The 18,513-nt window shown below is 38.3% G+C and overlaps 1 protein-coding gene across 3 annotated transcripts in view; it reads left to right on the top strand.

Annotated features, from left to right (window-relative positions):
• Window positions 1–16,853, top strand: part of vav3b (vav guanine nucleotide exchange factor 3b) — a 167,174-nt gene extending 150,321 nt beyond the window's left edge. Inside the window, exons 27-29 of one of the 3 annotated variants that reach the window (XM_087239615.1) lie at window positions 7,374–7,454; window positions 9,443–9,591; window positions 16,193–16,853. In XM_087239615.1, coding sequence (XP_087095741.1) covers window positions 7,374–7,454; window positions 9,443–9,591; window positions 16,193–16,234 — 272 coding nt within the window. In that variant the 3' untranslated portion in view covers window positions 16,235–16,853. The remainder of the gene's footprint in view (window positions 1–7,373; window positions 7,455–9,442; window positions 9,592–16,192) is intronic. The other 2 variants (XM_087239616.1, NM_001126393.1) reach the window with 2 other exon arrangements.
• The last annotated feature ends 1,660 nt before the right edge of the window (window positions 16,854–18,513 follow it).

Genomic DNA, 18,513 nt, shown 5'->3' with positions numbered 1-18,513 from the left:
TTGTTGGTCTGCCCGCTGGTCAGCCCTCGTCTTGGGTATAGGTGCCTGCTATGCGTGATCCCCACTAGGCGATCTCATATGCTTATTCCGCCACGGTTAAGTCCCCCCCGGGTGGACCCGTGTCTTCCCTCTCCGCTAACCACTTTTCTATGTGCACTCCCCCTTCTTAGGGCTAGTCCATATGTAAATTCTGCCATCTTTCTCCCCCCTTGGGTAGCGGATGGCCTCCGCAGTGTCCTCCCTATCGGGATTGCACGCTTCCCAACGTACTGTCGTATTTCCCTAGAATTATCTAGATGCTCACGACTTCCCAAAGAATATATCTAAATCCGTAAAACTTCTGTTGAAGTGGGATAAGTTAGGGCCAGGGACACGTTGGAGGACCGCGCCTCCCATGATGTGGGTGCGTCACGCTTGTTTGACTATCCCCTCATCGGGGGCGTTGGTAAGGTGCAGTCATTATGGCGTTTTCCATAGTTCTCCCATACGTTGATTTTCCAAGATCAAATCCACTATATGGTACTGAAGTTCTCCAACCGAAGGGGAACGTTTGAGGTTACAGAGGTAACCCTTCGTTTCCCGAGGAGGGGAACGGAAGTGCTATACTCCGTCGCCATAATGACTGTCCCTTAGCTGTTTGAAAGTCTCTTCAGCTTAAAAGGATGGCGTTTGCTCGCTCCAGGTGTGCTTATATGCTGGGATAATTGGCAATGAAGCACACCTGCGCAAGCTTACGCTGCCAATTCATTGCATTCATTGGCCCGTTCAATACTCTTTCAGACAAGTGGCTTCTGAACCAAATCCTCCCATACATGGATTTTCCAAGATCAAATCCACTGTATAGCACTTCCGTTCCCCTCCTCGGGGAATAAAGGGTTGCTTCTGTAACCTCAAACGTTTACTGTGTCAGTATAACTAGCCTATATAATGTTGAATATAATGCAAGGAAAAGAGAAATTTGCCCACTGGCCTCTGTCCAACATGGCCTCCTAACCATCCCTACTTCATAATTGGCTTCATCACTCTGTCTCCTCTCCACTAATCAGCGAGTGTGTGGTGTGCGGTCTGGCAAAAAAATGGCTGCCGTCGCGTCATCCGGGTGGATGCTGCACACTGATTGTGGATGAGGAGATTCTCCCTTATGTGTAGAGCGATTTGAGTGCCCAGAAAAGCGCTATATAAATGTAAGGAATTATCATTTAACTGTGAATTAACAAACAGGACATATTGAAAGTCTGTTCAAATCCACCATAATGACTATACACAACTTTGCATTTTAACTAACAGTTAAACTACACATAGGCCTATTGTTATTATTATTGTTTTACCATATGTTTGAGAATTAACAATAATAATAGCCTACCAATATTAACCTTTATTTTACATCTACAGAATCGTGAGAAAATCGTGATCTTGATTTTAAGCAAAAAAAAATTTAAAAATGTGATTCACATTTTAGCCAGAATCATGCAGCCCTAGTGGTCAAGGCTGGTCTGTGCAGCTATAATGTTGGCCTAACTGGTGAATCAGCATAGACATGCTGTTCTTAAGTAAAATGGATAAGTACAAAAGTTTTTAAAACTTTAAAGGATTAGTCCACTTCCAGAACTCCCCCAGTAACACTTTCCTTAAAGAGTATGTTCATAAAACTGCCATAACACCTTTATAATCATGATATGACTTGTTAACATGTCATTTGTTGCATGGTACTTTTCATTAATGGTCCTTCACCCAGTTGCGCTATTTTAAATGCAAAGACAACATTGTTTAAGACAACTTGACAAAACCAATATTATCATAACCTGTTTTTGTCTTTGATAGGTTGTGTTGTATTGTAATGTCAAGTTTTTATGGCAGTTACAGCTGGCTTAAAATTGTAACATAAGAGAGACAATGCGGACCAGGTAAATTGCAAGTAGAAAGGATTTATTAACAATAACATAATTAACAAATGATAATTAAAGCAAACAATGTCAGTATAAATGGAAGTCAGTGGAGAATAGCGTATGCATGGTAGTGAACTGAGCACATGATCCAAAATAAAATAATCAAAAATGATAATGAAGGTCTATTGGGCTACTTACTGTATAGACAATGTGATGACCCACACACAAATCATGAATCAGGCTCTGCAAATTGCAAAACACAACCAAAACTACTACAGTAGGTCCAGCACAGGACCCAACATTGCTATTGTCAAATAACAAATAAAGTGCTAATTAGACCTATGGGTCAAAATGTGTAACTGGTAAGCAGGATGTCAGGAGCTTGAAATATCGTACTGAATATAGATGTGTTTGTATGTGTGTGTGTGTGTGTGTGTGTGTGTGTGTGTGTGTGTGTGTGTGTGTGTGAGCACTGTAAAAAGCGATTAGTTACTTTACTTTAAAGTGCACCTATTTTGCCCCTTTTTCAAGATTTAAGAGAAGTCTTTTGTGTCTCCAGAATGTGTCTGTAAATGTTCAGCTCAAAACATCCATCAGATTATTTATTATACCTGTTAGAACATTAGAATTCTCTGCTTTGAACACAGTGTAGCTGTTTTTGTTGCCTGTGTCTTTAATGCTGGTTCTCCCCGCCCACTGTTCCCACGTGCCTCGGCTACGTCCAATAAACAGCACAGTGACAGACATGAAGGAAGCAGATCTCACGTAGCGTTTGTGAGAAATACTACAGTAAGAACTTTACCAATGATTATTTGATGTATTTGTTGTGGAGATAATGAGTCGATGAGAACGATGACTCATACACAATGTTGTTACAAAGTTCACACACACACACACACACACACACACACACACACACACACACACAGATACAGCGCGCACATTAAACTTTGCACTGTTTTTGCACGCTAATGTGACAGGATACAAAATAATATCCACTGCTGTATTGATATCCGTAATGGTAATGTGCAAATAAACCTAATAACAAAATAATAAAACTGGGAATGAATCATCCTCTTTTATAATTGTACTGACATGCAGCTATGGTGATAAAGTAAAAATGGTAAAATCGCTGCAATTCATTACAAACATGCACTGTTTTTTAAAACGTTTAAACTTGTAAAACTCATTCCTGATCGCATTTGATGGTGATTGATGATCACAGAGAGCTCAACAGATCTTTTAATCTCTGTTGCTTTGCGCACGTCTTGTCGATATGATTATACACATTATTACAGAGACATTTTTAGATGCAGCTGTCAATCAATTCGGTGGGCGTGGAAACCGCACTCCTACTTCACGTTGTGGTAGTGGGGTGGGGGGGGGGGGGGGGGGGGATTTGGATCCTATTTTAACATCAGGAAATTTAAAAAAGAGACTTATCGTCGTTATATTACCCCAATATGACTGTGGACACATTGTACCTACACGCAGTTCTGTCCAAACAGCTTTAAAAAGTAAGCATGCCATTTAAAAAGTAAGCATGGTGTCTGCGGGGTCTTCAAATGTATTTAAAGTTGATAAATCAATGTAAGGCCCTTAAAAGTATTAAAAAGTCTTATGCTATTTTGCAAAGTATTACATTATATCATTTTTGATTATGCAATGTATGGTTGTATGCTAAAGTTTGCCTGAATTAAATCTGCTAATATCAGGGCGCTGTGCAGTTTATGAAATCAATGAAACCCTGCTAGATTTGACATCATGCTGCTTTGTTTACTGCAGTTACCAAGGCAAAACCATTATTTTTGCAGCTCTGTAGGCTGTAGATTTTCATTCAGTATATGAATAATGTTTTATTTTTGGATTTCTTACATTAATATTTAGTAAATATACTGTGAGTTAAAATCTCGCTAGTGTTTCTGTTTGAAACCTAAAGTGGTTATAAGGTCTTAAAATGTATCGAAAGAATTGAATATAGAGTCTTAAAAAAGTTCTTAAATTGTGTTAAATTTCACACTCTGAATTCTGTATATACTCTAAAGAGTAAACCCTTTGCCTTAAAGGCAACAAGCGGATTAAAAAGTCAGTAAACCCATTGACTTTATCTGGGTAATTATGCACATAGTTTGTTTACTTAATAATTATAAAGCAATGTTTTTTTGGGGGAGGGGGTTTAAGTAAAGTCAACTAATCGCATTTTGCAATGTGTAAATGGCCATGTTTTGCAAGATTTTGTCATATGGCACTTTATATAGTGATATCCATAAATGACTATGACTACTATATGTGAAATCCAAGTATGAACTTATATGACATATAAATGATTTGCATATAGTGTCATGTATCACATTTGTGATGCTACAAATAGTTGAGACCATTTTGAAAGCAATAGGGGATTGATCCGATTCTAACAAAATGCCCACAGCAAAGTATCCAGTGAGGATGGAGCCTGGATTCACACGTGTTGCTTTCATGGTGAATGAAAGTATGCCTTTACTCCAGCTCTCATTGCCCAAGATGGCTGCTCAAAGAGAGCGACAGATGCTGTGAAGCGAGCCGTACGCACTCGGCACCTGGCAGCAGGAAAATGGCTGTTTGTGTCTGGCTCTGCAAGCACTGCTGCAGGCGACGCAGCGAGAGAGAGAGAGAAAGGACTCGGCTAAACAAGACGCCAGCCCTGCGCTCAAGTAGCACCGGCAATCTCCCTGACACGACATGACAGTGTGCTTTGAGTTACAGGAAAAAGCCATGATGGATGCTAAGCTCCCCCTCACCTGTAGGGACTTGGTTGCTTTTCTCTCTAGCAACTAAGAGAAAAAACAAAACAGAATTCACTCCCTGCTCTGAGAAATGAAAGGGCAAGTAGTGGAGACACGGAAAGTTAGCTTTACATGTCACATAAAAAAGGCTTAGCGAATAAGAAAGGCTCTGTTGATGGAAAGACCGGGATAGTGGGGATTGTGAATTGGGGATTTTCGCTGTTCTGTTTGTTTGTTTTTTTTTTCCTCAGCATCCTCAGCTTGTTAGAAGTGTTTACGCTCAACTGCCACTCTCAGTGATGCATCCTTTCACAAACCTCAGCAGAAAATCCGGGCCCTCGATGCATCCTGGGACATCGCTGATGCGCCTCAAACCAAAAACACGTACAAATTCGTCGACAGATCAGTCAGCGTGTGGGCGCCGAAACGTCTGCAGGCGTCGAGTGCTTTGTAAACACATTCAGCACACAGCCAGATAGGCTTGTGTTTGATAAGCTAATGCAAGGAAAGTTATTTACAGGATATCTCATCAATTTATAGAGATCGAACATGATAATTCGCACGATTTCTGCAGGTCTTTTGAGATTGACAGCATCACAGGGAAAAAAAAATGGTTGGCTCATCGACTGCTGGGTTACGTCCCCCCCCCAACCCCCCATAGGAGATGCAAAACAGGCAGGCAAACATATTGTGGATTTGACGTTTGCTAGTTTACATATTAGAAAGTCCTGGATGCTCAGATGGGTGTTCAGATGGTAACAGGACTCGCGTTCTGTATGAGCGCCATCACAGCTGTGTCAGTGACAGGGCCAACATCACACAAGATCTTGGCTAAGGCTATTTAAACATGTTTAAAAATGAAACCTAAACTTGACTTTTTTGATTATTTATTTAATTTGTTTTACTTACTGTATAATTTAATTTTTAATAGCCACATTGAGGAATTAGTGGAAGTCCTCCTTACAGTTCAAGCAACCAAGTGTTTGGAATTTGCTCACCTTTATGCCATTTTGAGTTTATTTCTTCTATTGAAGTGATTTTGGAAACTTTTTTTAGCCAAAATATTAAAATGTCATTAGACTCCAAAATAATTAACCACATATAATTGTAATTAAACATTGAGAATAATAATACATTAAGGTTATTCTTTATTTTAGTTTAATACAGTAATGTTTCTCTTTATTTTTTATACTGTTTATTTTTTTCTTTTACACACACACACACACACACACACACACACACACACACACATATATAAATATATTCTGCCTGACAAAAGTCTTGTTGTCGATCCCAGTTGTAAGAGCAACAAATCTTTGCTTAGCCAAGAGTCTTGTCACTTAACAGAAATAATGTACAGTATAGACTTTTTTTGGGGCTGCTGCATGGAGGGCGCCATAGCAACCAGCATTTACCGGTAGAATGGTTCAAACTTCTGTTTACAGCGTTTACAACTGGTAAATTGCGCTCCAAAAACGGGTTTCAATAGTGTTCTTAATGGATTATGGAGTGTTTTTGTGACACATCTTAGAAAGGTGTATGTTAAAGCCGTTATAATCTGTCAGAAGGGGTTCAAGCGCAAGAGAAAAACATCCTCCTAGTTCACATGTCTGCCGTCATAAATACTGTGTGTGTGTTTCCCCGGCCTGTCAACTGTTAGCTAAGCGGCTCTTCAATACACACACACATACACACACACACACACACACAATACTTCACTGAGAGTTGTCATTACTGGCATTAAACTTAACAGGTATGTAAGTCATGCAATTTATCTTGTAATGACTTAGAATTTTGTAAGTCATCTATACATTTCTGCAGTGACTCAAAAAAATTATTAATAAAGTTATCTGGAATGGCAAAGAAAGCGTTCTTGGTCTCCCAGACTTCATTAAGATTCTTTGGATACATCTCCAATGCCTCCTTCTTTATGATACCCCAGACATGCTCGATAATGTCTGGTGACTGGGCTAGCCAGTCCTGGAGCACCTTGACCTTCTTTGCCTTTAGAAACTTTGATTTGAAGGCTGAAGTTCGAGACGGAGCACTATCCTGCTGAAGAATTTGCCCTCTTCTGTGGTTTGTAATGTAATGGGCAGCACAAATGTCTTTTATACCTCAGGTTGTTGATGTTGCCATCCACTCTGCAGACCTCTTGCGCGTTCCCATACTAAATGTAATCTCAAACCATGATTTTTCCTTTACCAATAATGACTGATTTCTGTCAGTATCTTGGGTCCATGTGGGTTCCAGTAGGTCTTCTGCAGTATTCGTGATTATTGTGATGCAGTTAAACTGATGATTCATCTGAAATATTCACCTTCTGCCACTTTTCCAAATGATCAACTAGAAGACAAGTTATTATTTCTTGCTCTTGCAACTGGGATTGATGAGAAGACTTTTGTCAGGCAGTGTATATTAACAAACAAACAAACAAAAAAAAACTACAACATATTTCATACCCTTTCTTAACACTTAGTTGTTTCCCATTTACAATATGCTAAAATAAAAAATTATAAATATTTAAAATTATATTAATAAAAAATATATGTTCTCATGTGAATACCTCAAGTCTGGTGTATTTCAAAGCAAGCGTTCGTTTGTGCAGTGCTTTGAGTTCTCTCTGTCAGCTTGTTTGTGTTTGTTCTGTTGAAAATGTCTCGGTTAAGATCTCTGGGTTTTTGTGTTCTTATTTTCTTCACTCTGCCTCGGCTTGGATCCTAAGCTCCAGTGCTGTGTGGGCTTTCCGTTTTGAGTCCCACCAGCTACAATTTTGTTCCTCCCTCCCCCTCACCCTTCTGGTCAGGTACAGCCATCAGCCTCCTGTCTTCTTCATTTCCCCCTGTAGTCTGTCCTCTGTGCGTTTGCTTCAGCTCTGGCTCTGTGCACGCCCTGATTTCGCAGAGTTGCACATGTTCCTGGATTAACATATTTTGGTTGATCCTGGATAAATAATCCCTACACTTTAAACTTAAGTCTACCTGTAAGTTGGGGATGCACAATATTATCTGAATATTTCATAAATTGGCTGATAATTGTTTAAAATGTAAACATCAGCCTAATGTGGAAAATGATGCCAATATGCCTTGCAGATAAGATGATGTGTTGATTATGAGCCTACACTGTTATCGATATTTGTAAATTACACAGTATTTAACTGTAATATTGAATTCAGAAGTGTAGAGCTATTCACAATATTTATTGTCACAAAGAAGCTTTACTAAAGGTGCACATTATTGCAATACTGTCAAATTCAGTAAAATTAAGTTTATTAGTTACCATATCATTTTTCAGGCAGTGTATTAACTTTATTAATTACTAATTACTAGTAACCAATAGCAGTTAAAAGTTATTATATATAAACATAGCTAACCTGCAGTTATATGAATTTAATGTATAGGACAGTTTTGCTGCATTGTGAAATGATATAAATATGACATTTTGCAAAAAAAATATACAATATTGTAAATACATTTCTTGGAGAAAATATTCATGTAGAATCTACAGTAAGTTACTAGCAAACTGCTAGCAGTAAGTTACTGTAGATCCTTTAGGAAACTGTTACAGTAACAGTGTACAGTAACTTACTAGTCTGTAAGGAGAGCTGCAAACAAGATCAAGCCAGCAATCTGCCCATTTATATTTTTCATGGATGGTGATTTAGAGTCGTTTACCTGTTTTTAAGCCAGTTAAGCTTAATAAATTAACATGTGTAATGTCATGTTGACGCGTTATCAAATTTGACGTTCTTTTGTATGTAAAAAGGATCTTGTCTTTTCAGCAACCCTAAAATTACCATATCGTCTGAGTATTTAGGAATACAATTCTGTGAGTGCCTGCTTGAGCACTCATTAGTGTATAAAGTAAACAGAAGTGAGGAGCTCACACAAGCCTGAGGGACACCAGAACTACTATATTTAACTTGGGACAAACTGTTATTTACCTTTACTGCCTGAGTTCGGTTTGTTAAAAAGAAGTAGTACCATTCAATAATTGATGAATTTACCTGTGGGCTTTGCTTACGCAAGACTTCACAAAACGCTATCAGCCGTTAGTAAACCATTCAAAAATTGCCTCTCTCAACGCAAAAAGCGCATTCACTGTTATCGGCTCCTTATGCAGCCAAATTTGAAAAATATATAAATAATAATATTTTTTTCATTATTAAACTGATTTATTAAACTCATTAATCTGTATACAATGCACCCCTTTACTTAACCGTTAATCTGTTATAATGAGCATTATAATCCCTAATTCATCTGTATCATAAAAAGGCACATCTGATTTGATGTAGTGTTCAAAATATAGAAATGAATATCCCTTTTGGCCAAAATTTGTTTACAAAATTGTTTATCAAAAATGGGCAAAAATCCAATATTGTGCATCTCTACTAGAAGTTATTCCTTAAAGTGGGAAATGATGGTGATTAACATTAGCTATTCATAGATTGACGAAGGTTGTAGAAGCACCCAATCCTGATTGATAATAAACTATACATTTCTCCTTCCCATCTTATTGGAGGATTAGCGGAAACGTAAATCCAGTAACACGTTGCACTTGGTTCTGCCTCTTTTTGTATTGTTCGTTATGTGACAAAGTGGGGTCTGTATCCAGATTTTGTGTGTAACGATGTATGATGCAACACCATTTGTACCCTGTGTTTGCTCCAAATCATCTTGTTCCACAGTGACTTATTTTGTCCTACTTAGCATGTCTCGTGAAACATTTGTGTCTCTCCTTCGCTGTCCTTTATCTAACCACTAGTTTTGTGTCTTCAATCCCCTTCTCTGTCAGTTTTGACCCCAAGAGTGCTTGGTATTGCGCTGGCGCGATATGACTTCAGCTCGAGGGACACCCGTGAACTCTCACTGCAGGTGGGCGACCTGGTGAAGATCTATATCAAGTGTACCAATGGATGGTGGAAGGGTGAAGTCAATGGCCGGGTGAGAAAAAAAAAACATTCTTACACATTTTAAAACTAAAAATACTTGCTTTTTCTGTGAACTGGCAGATCATTGAAGCAAACTCATAAACTTCAATGGTTGCACTAAAGGCAACTGCTAGGCACACCGTAACAGCAGTAACAGTTTAAAAGATTGATGTTGGTAAGATTAAATTATCATTAAAATGTAATCCATGTATTAAATTTTAGTTCAGTTTCAATTTATGTGATGAATCAAAAGTGACAAAGGCGTTTACAATGTTTAATAATAAAATATAATATAATATGAGATATAATATATGTCACAGTGGGTAGCACGATTGCCTCACTGCAAGAATGTCACTGGTTCAAGCCTTGTCTTGGTCAGTTGGCATTTCTGTGTGGAAGGCATCGGCTGTTTAAAACACATGCTGGATAAGTTGGCAGCTCATTCCACTGTGGCGACCTCAGATTAATAAAGGGACTAAGCCGAAAAGAAAATGAATGAATGATAATATATTCATTCATTTTCAACGGCTTTTCCGGGGCTGGGTCACAGAGGCAGCCAACTTAGGAGAAAACTCCAGACTTCCCTCTCCCCAAACACTTCCTCCAGCTCCTCTGAGGGGATCCCGAGGCATTCCCAGGCCAGCCGAGAGGCATACTGTAGTCGCTACAACGTATCCTGGCTTCTCTCAATGTGGAGGACCTGCGGCTCTACTCCAAGCTCCTCCCGGGTGACCGAGCTCCTCACCCTATCTATAAGGGTGCACCCTGCCACCCTGCGAAGGAAACAAATTTTTTCTGTTAAATCCAAGATCTTGTCCTTTGTCATAGGTGAGACTAGGAACATAGATTGACCAGTAAATCGATCCACCTGTCAATCTCACGCTCCATACCTCCCTCACTCGTGAATATAATAAGGGATAAGAACCTGGAGATGGCAAACCTTTTTCCGGTGGAGCACAATGGCCTCAGACTGCTGATTCTCATCCCAGCCACGTCACACTCAGCAGCAAACCACCCAGTGCATGCTGAACGTCCATGTTTGATGAAGCCAACAGAACAACATCAGCTGCAAATAACAGAGATGAGATACTGTGGTCCCCGAACCGGACCCCCTTCAGCCCAAGGCTGCGCTTTGAAATTCTTTCGGAATTAGTGAAAAAGGACAGCCCTGCTGGAATTCAACATGCACTGAAAACTGTCTGCTCATACAGGGATGAGACAGCCCTTAACAGATCGCTGCTGACCCCATACTCCCAGAGCACCCTCCACATTATGCAATAAGTGACTTGTATCCTTCAAGTCCATAAAACACATGTGGACTGGTAGGAAATACTCCAATGAGCCCTAAAGCACCCTGGTGAGGGTAAAGAGCTGGTCCAGTGGACCACGGCCTGGACAAAAATCGCATTGTTTCTCCTGAATCTTAGGTTCAAACATAGGCTGGATCTTTCTCTTCAGTACCCTGACACACACTTTCCCAGGGACGCTGAGGAGTGTGATACCCCCTCTAGTTGGAGCACACCATCCAGCCCCCCTTCTTAAAAATAAGAACCACCACCCCAGTTGCCCAGTCTAGAGGTACTGTCCTAGACCTCCATGCCATATTGTAGAGACATGTCGGACAAGGCAGCCCCACAATATCCAGAGACCTAAGATACACATGGTAAATCTCATCCACCCCCGCTGCTTTGCCACTGTGGAGCTTGTAAACTACCTCAGTCTTAAATTTCAAAAACTAAATTTTAGGCCATAAAAAGTCTTAAATTCACTGAAATATTGTGCTTTTGGTCTTTAATCATTTTAAACATGTCTTAATTTTGCTTTGTCCAAGCTATACTCAATTAGACCACCCACCATTTAATCGCCAATAAAACTTTATTTTTTTAATATACTTTTTTTTATTGCAAAGCAATACTATTTACAACAGCTGTTAAACATGTTTACAGCAAATTGAACAAATTAAAGTTCTCAATTGTGAAAACTAAAAACAACTAAAAACGTGATTTCTAATGATAATACCAGGCCATTAGAAAAAAGTTTTAACCGTGTATAAGTCTAAAATTTAATTCTTTATGGTCTTAAAAGGGTCTTAAAAAGTCTTAAATTTGACTTGATGAAACCTGCAGAAACCCTGATTACATTATGATAAAAATGTATCCCTGCTCAGAAAATACTTTATTCTTGGTTTGGATTCAAGCAAATGACTTAGCATTATAGATATATGACAGTGTGATTGACATTTAAGATTAAAATTAGAGCTTAGGTCAGAATATTTCATCAATATATCTAATCCTGAGTCACATATCTTTCCTCCAGCCTTATTAGAGTCACTTTTCTTCATTTCATATGCTCAACTTTGTTTAAAAAGAGAGATGATTAACTGGAGGTGATGACAGAAGATGACAGAATGACTCTTAATGATTCTTCTGCATGTCAGTTTCAGATCTGAATCTCAAGAGATTTCAAACTAATCATAATGAAAAAGAGATATGCTCGCTTAAGCCCAAAGTACACAAGTTTATAACATGCATGTAAGCATGTGCAAGTCAAAGTCTGCAAGAACCAGTGGCGTTGCGAGGGGGGGGGGCTTTGGGGGCTTAAGCCCCTGATGTATTGTCAAAAGCCCCTGATCTTTAGCAATATGTTGCACTTAAATAAAAATATGGTGTATAACTTTTATTTTGTTATCTAAGTACTGAAAATTACTGTGTATATCACGCACATTTTACCTAACGCAGTGTTTGCATCGGGTCAGCTGTTCAGCAGTACCTGTATCTACCGGCAGGTGGAAGTGGCACTGTTGTCACATGATGTTTAAAAAAATTCCGCCACTGCACTACATTTATTCATTATTTTGAAGAGCTGAAGCTGATGAGGTAATAATGCAACTCTTTCGCAAAACTGAATAGTTCTAACTACTGATGAAGCTTAACATTTGTTTCCACAGTATAAAATGTGTGTAGTTTTGGTGAAATAAAATAACTGTAATCGATAAAATGTGCATCATATCAATGCACACATGCAAATTAGTCAGAAAAACGTAAATTGTTCTAGCTTTCTGGATATGATATAGATATCTAGGCATATTTATCTAGATATGATATAGCCAGTCACATCTGTCAGTTAGCAGGGGATTATAAATCGACTTTCTTATGAAAATACCTGAGATTGCTGGAAGAAGACAGTTGAATTATTAGCCCCCCTGTTTATTTTTTCCCCTAATTTCTGTTTAATGCAGAGCAGATTTTTCTCAACACATTTTTTAAATATAATAGTTTTAATAGCTCATCTCTAATTACTGATTTATTTTATCTTTGCCATGATGACAGTAAATAATATTTGACTAGACATTTTTTCAAGACACTTCTATACAGCTTAAAGTGACATTTAAAGGCTTTAAAGGCAGGTTAGGGTAATTAGGCAAGTTATTGTATAGCGATAGTTTGTTCTGTAGACTATCAGAAAAAATTTAGCTTAAAGGGGCTAATAATTTTGATCCTAAAAGGGTTTTTTAAAAATGTAAAATTGCTTTTATTCTAGCTGAAATAAAACAATTAAGAATTTCTTTAAAAGAAAAAAATATTATCAGACATACAGTGGAAATTTCCTTGCTCTGTTAAACATCATTTGGGAAATATTTAAAAAAGAAAATAAAATTCAAAGGGGAATAATAATTCTGACTTCAACTGTATAAACACTTATTATCGCAGTCGTGTAAATGATCAGTTAAAGCCTTTTTATGTTTATTCAGATCTTATTTTCATTCAACTACAGCAATAGCTGGATTCCTGCATCCATATTAAGGATTTCCTGGAATGTTCTAATTTTGTGAGGCATATATGGAATTTCTGCTCAATGAATGAATGAAACAAGCATTACATGCATTTAAAGTGATACAATGCTCACATCACCTTATTTTCAGGAAAACTGAAAAAAATCTCCCTCTAAAGAGATTTGAAGTAAACACATTTCTAGCATATAAATCTTTATTTTTATTTTTGTACTATTTTTGATAAAATTGTTATTATGTCAAAAACAGTAGCCTATTGAATACCAATATTTTGCAAGGTATTGAATTTAGAAATTCCAGTATCTTGACAACACTACACCTCGGTTAATGACTCTGTCCAACTGAACATGTTTGTAGCTTTGTATCACATTTAATAACAACTCACACTATACTCTTCGGGGCTAAGCCCCTTATCCCTTTCGACCCTAGCAACGCCCCTGGCAAGAACATAATCGCCCGATGTCTCAAAAACGTACGCATGACAATTTTTTTTTTGTACGCTAAAAACTTGTTAGAGCAAAGTCAAATAATATATAGTAAAAAAAAAAAAGATTTTTCAAAAAAGTTATTTTAATAAGTTAATCAGGTTTCAATTTTTTTTTTTAAGTTCTGAAAAGTTTAACTATATTTTTGTAAGTTTGATTGAAATAAGCTGAGATAACTAAAAGAGTTAAAGGTGCAGTAGGTGATCTTCCACAATGCTAACAGCTAAGCATAAATCTCTGAATCACAGTCCCTCCCCTGCCGTCCAGAGCCATGCCTCCTGAAACAGGAGCATGCGCACCTTAAAAGTGACAGCAAAAGTATCCTCTCTCATGTGTTAAAAGCAACTAGTGCTTGTCCTGCGGTGTGCAGGAATTACACTCATTACTAAGCCAAACTGGCATGCTATTTTAGATCGAATATTCAGAGTAGCATGGTAAACAATATAGGGAGGGACTAGGCGGAATAGCTGTATTTACTTGTGTTTTGTTGTTAAACTAATTAAAATCTACAATATCGATGCTGTGAAAGGTCCCTTATGAAACTGTAAATAGTTTTAAAACAGAACATTACCTGTCTCAGAGAAATCCTTCTGCCATAGTGTCATTCTTTCTCCAGCGTGCAAAGGTAACTCCAATATTGATTCAGGTTTTTGATTCAGCATGTTTTGGCCAATCGCGCCTATGCACAAACAGCGGTCGTCTGAGCAGCGTACAAATGGCTGCGCAGTTGTTCAAATCTGCATTTGCTGAAAGACAGTTTGAGATACTTATCGGAATTGTGAGAGATGTCAGCCTGACTATATTTAATTGGATCAACATTTTTTTAGTTTTATGCTAACCCAAAATATAAATAGACACATGAATATATTTAGATCATTTACTTTAATCATTAATATTGGAATTTAAAGAGACTTTCAACCAGCACAACAACAAGTGTTTTTGAAGACAATCACCTACTGCCCCTTTAATTAGATTTAAAAAATGTAAAAACAGCCAGAAAATGTTTACAGTTTATGTTTTTTTTTTCTTGCAACACTGCAATCACCTGCCGATGGCCATAACCGTCTATTAACCACTGTTTTTTTTTCTAAATTATTAAGCAATGTAGAAGCAAAGGAAATTCGTTGAAATATATTTTTTTAATTTACACATTTGACATTTGACTTTATTAATAAGTTATTTGAGTCATTGCAGAGATGTATGGATGCAGTCCTCCAAGCTCATAGGAGTCATACACAATATTCATTCTTTTTCCACTGCACCACGACTTTATATTCTTTACTGTACATTATTTTTGTTAAGTGACTAGACTTTTGTCTAAGCAAAGTCAGACCTTACTGCCTAAATTGAATAATTAAAAATTAAGACATGACATTTTATTTTGGTAAAATAAGCGTAATCTAGAGGACTTTGCCTTTCATTTAAGCCACTTCTGATAACAAGTGATCAACTAGTTGTCAAGTTATTATTTGTTGTTCCTAAGGGTGCTTTCACACCTACACTTTTGTTTCGGAACGTATCTTGTTTGCCCAGTTAGCGCGGTTCGTTTGGCATATGTGAACTGGGCAGTCGCGCTCTGTTCAGCGCCAAAGTAATTGCTCCGAGACCGCCTGAGTGAGGTGGTCTCAGCTCGATTGAAACGAACCCTGGAGCAGATCAATTGCAGTGAGAAAGCGATCCGATCCGAGCGCGGTTAAATCACAGTGTTTTATGGATATGTGGGCATACGGCTATATGAAGAGGGAATTATGAGTAGGGCGGGAAGTTTTGCAAATCTCCTTATGCCCCCAAATGAGTGATGATCTCCCGCTAATCTCGCGTCTCCCTCCCGGTCCTCAAATGGGCATCGTCGCGCACCCTTCTCACCCCTCCCCACCGCATCTCTCCTCAGACACATCACGTGCGCGCACCTTGTCAATCACCACCAAACCACCACCTCTCCTGACAGCTGAGCGGGACTCTGCAAAATAAACCCTGACACTCTGACCAATGTAAGGAGAGTTTACTCACACGTGACTTATTTTAGCTCATTTGGTCCGATTAGAAACTTTGCAGTGTGAAAGCGAACCTCACTAAGAGCAAAGAGCAACAATGTAACAATTGTAATCTCTGTTTCGAAACAACTGAATCGATTCACAGGTGTTAAAGCACCCTAAAACTTGGATAGGCATCAAGACTTTTAGTCGGTAGTGTAGTATAATAACCTCTAGTAATCTATGTCTTGAACTTTTCCACATTTTAACAGGCTCATGTGGAAATACAACAGGAACAAAACTGACTGTTCTTAGAACCAGTTGGCACTATAGTGTTTTATATTACAGATATGTTTTATATTACAGGTTGGCTGGTTTCCTTCAACATATGTGGAAGAGGAGGAGTGAACGGCGCAGGAATTCATCCTCTAAACTGTGACCACAATGAACCAGAAGTCGGCTTTGGACAAGAATGGTATTAGCGACCATTGAACTCTTATATGAGCGAAGCCCCACAAACACCACAATTATCAGGCTCCTCTAATGGGATGTGATGGACTGCGGTTGATACCTGCAGCGTGACGCATCTGAGGTCTGTTTAATTAGTTATGAATGTCCCTCGCTGCTCCACATTCGCTCCAGACGTCTCTTTCTCTCACTCTCTCTCACCCTGTCACCTCCTGAAATCTTCACACAGGGCCCGGGGCCTCCCTCTCTCCACCTGTTTAAAATTTAAACTCCATTTCTGTGCGAAGCCGGACCTCCCACAAACTCAGCAGTGGCATGCAGAGAGAAAAGCCCTGAGCTGGCCGTTTTTTTCTCCCCCTTCACTAGGCGACCTTTACACGGTGCTTTCAGCTCACCTTGTGCTATAATTGATGATTTCATTGGACCGTCTGACTCGACAGAGTTTGGCTGGGGTGAGATGGAGTGCTGTGCTGTCACGAAACCTTCCTCCTCTTCACAAATTCTTAGTACTAATTTTGAATTACATGAGACATATTTTTAATAAAACAAGCAAAAAGTTTGTCATTGTCATACAAATTGCATTATTCAGGAACTGCAATTCATAAAAAGTTTAGTCCACGGGCCTGATTTATAAAAAACCCTCCTGAAAGTAAAAGTACAGTAGAATAATTATTTGTTTATTATTTTAATTATTGCACTTATAATAATTTTAAGTGGTTGAATTAAGGTCAGTATTTACAATAAGTTAAATATGTTTACTTAGAGTTTACTTAACAGCTGTACACTTGAATCTCCCATCAAGTTTGTTTTTTTATAGATCACAACTTTTATGTGGAAAAAAGTTGTGAACCACCCCTATTTTTGTTGCATATGCCAAGTTCATAAGTGAGAACCCAGATTATATTTGAATGTATAACAATTAATCATTTCTTGAGTAACTTGCAAAATAAGACAAACTAAAAAATATTGTCAGATTATCTCATTTGGAGATTGCTGAACTCCAGCTTACTTTTTACTTAGTAGAATATCAGATTGTTTGCCAGATCACAAATTTTAAGTATTGCACCAGGCAAAAAACACATGTTTTTAACATAAAGGCTCTGATTGTGGGATTTAAAGGGCACCTATTTTACCTTTTTAGCCTCCAGAATCTGCTCTTTTTTGTGTCTGAATCATAGACTGTAAAATATGGACGTAGTATCCTTGATGTCATCCATAGGTTTGTGAAGAACCCAAAAGAAGCTACAAGTTGGCGTGGCCAACTGTCGCCATTTTGTTTGCACTTCATCTAAATGAACCAGGAATACCAAATAAGGGCAAAGAGGCGGAGCTACAGACTGCTATCATTTTGCTTAGACGGGCTTTACTATCAGAAAAGCGCTTACTTCGTTACCTGCGACACGTTTGTGTTCTGACCCCATGCGCTTGGTTGTACACTATATCAATAAAGTGTTGTCTTTTAAAAACACTGTTGCAATAAATTGGGCCACCAAACGTTGTTCTTATGAGGTCTTCTACAGGAGGAAAATGCAAACTACATGTCTGTTTTAGTAAATGCAAGACTATTTATGAAATCCAAGCACAACATTTTATGACAACGCAGCAGATGACTGTTCTAGAGCCTACAGCTAATCAATATGTCAGATTCTGGAGTGCATTACAGGTCTAAAGATAAAATATAAATGATCTTAAATAAAACAAATACATTTATAGATATAGTATATAAGTATATCATTTCACTCACCTGGGAAATGGTTTGTGAGCACAATTAAGTGCACATAGCATGCCATATCATTTGATAATTGTAGGAAATCATTTCAAAAGGCAAGTAATTGTGTAAAGCCACATAAAAGAACACAAAAATACGATGTATATGCGAGCTCAGCAGCTAATCAGCCGGAATCAGTTGAGGTGAAGTGACGGAGACCAACTAGACCTAGCTGTCACTCAAGTGACCACGCCCTTAATTATGCAGACTTAATAAAACCTAATATAAAGGAAATGGATGAGGTATAATAGTTGTCATGAAGGGTAATATTAGCTATATGAACCAAAATTGTTCTTTGTGCCAGACTATAAACACCTTTTCTGCTGTAAAGTTGACCATATTAACAGTGAGCTCAATAGAAATTTGCTCTATTGTGGAGCCAGGACTAGAGAAATTGCGATGAATTGCAGTTTCAGTTACTTTTGAGGGAGAGCAGGAGGTTGCCGCTTGG

This window comes from Danio rerio, chromosome 2, assembly GCF_052040795.2.
Source record: "Danio rerio strain M-AB ecotype USA chromosome 2, GRCz13ab, whole genome shotgun sequence".
Taxonomy (NCBI): Eukaryota; Metazoa; Chordata; class Actinopteri; order Cypriniformes; family Danionidae; genus Danio; species Danio rerio.
Note: the sequence above shows the minus strand (reverse complement) of the source record. Positions and strands in the feature narration are given on the sequence as shown.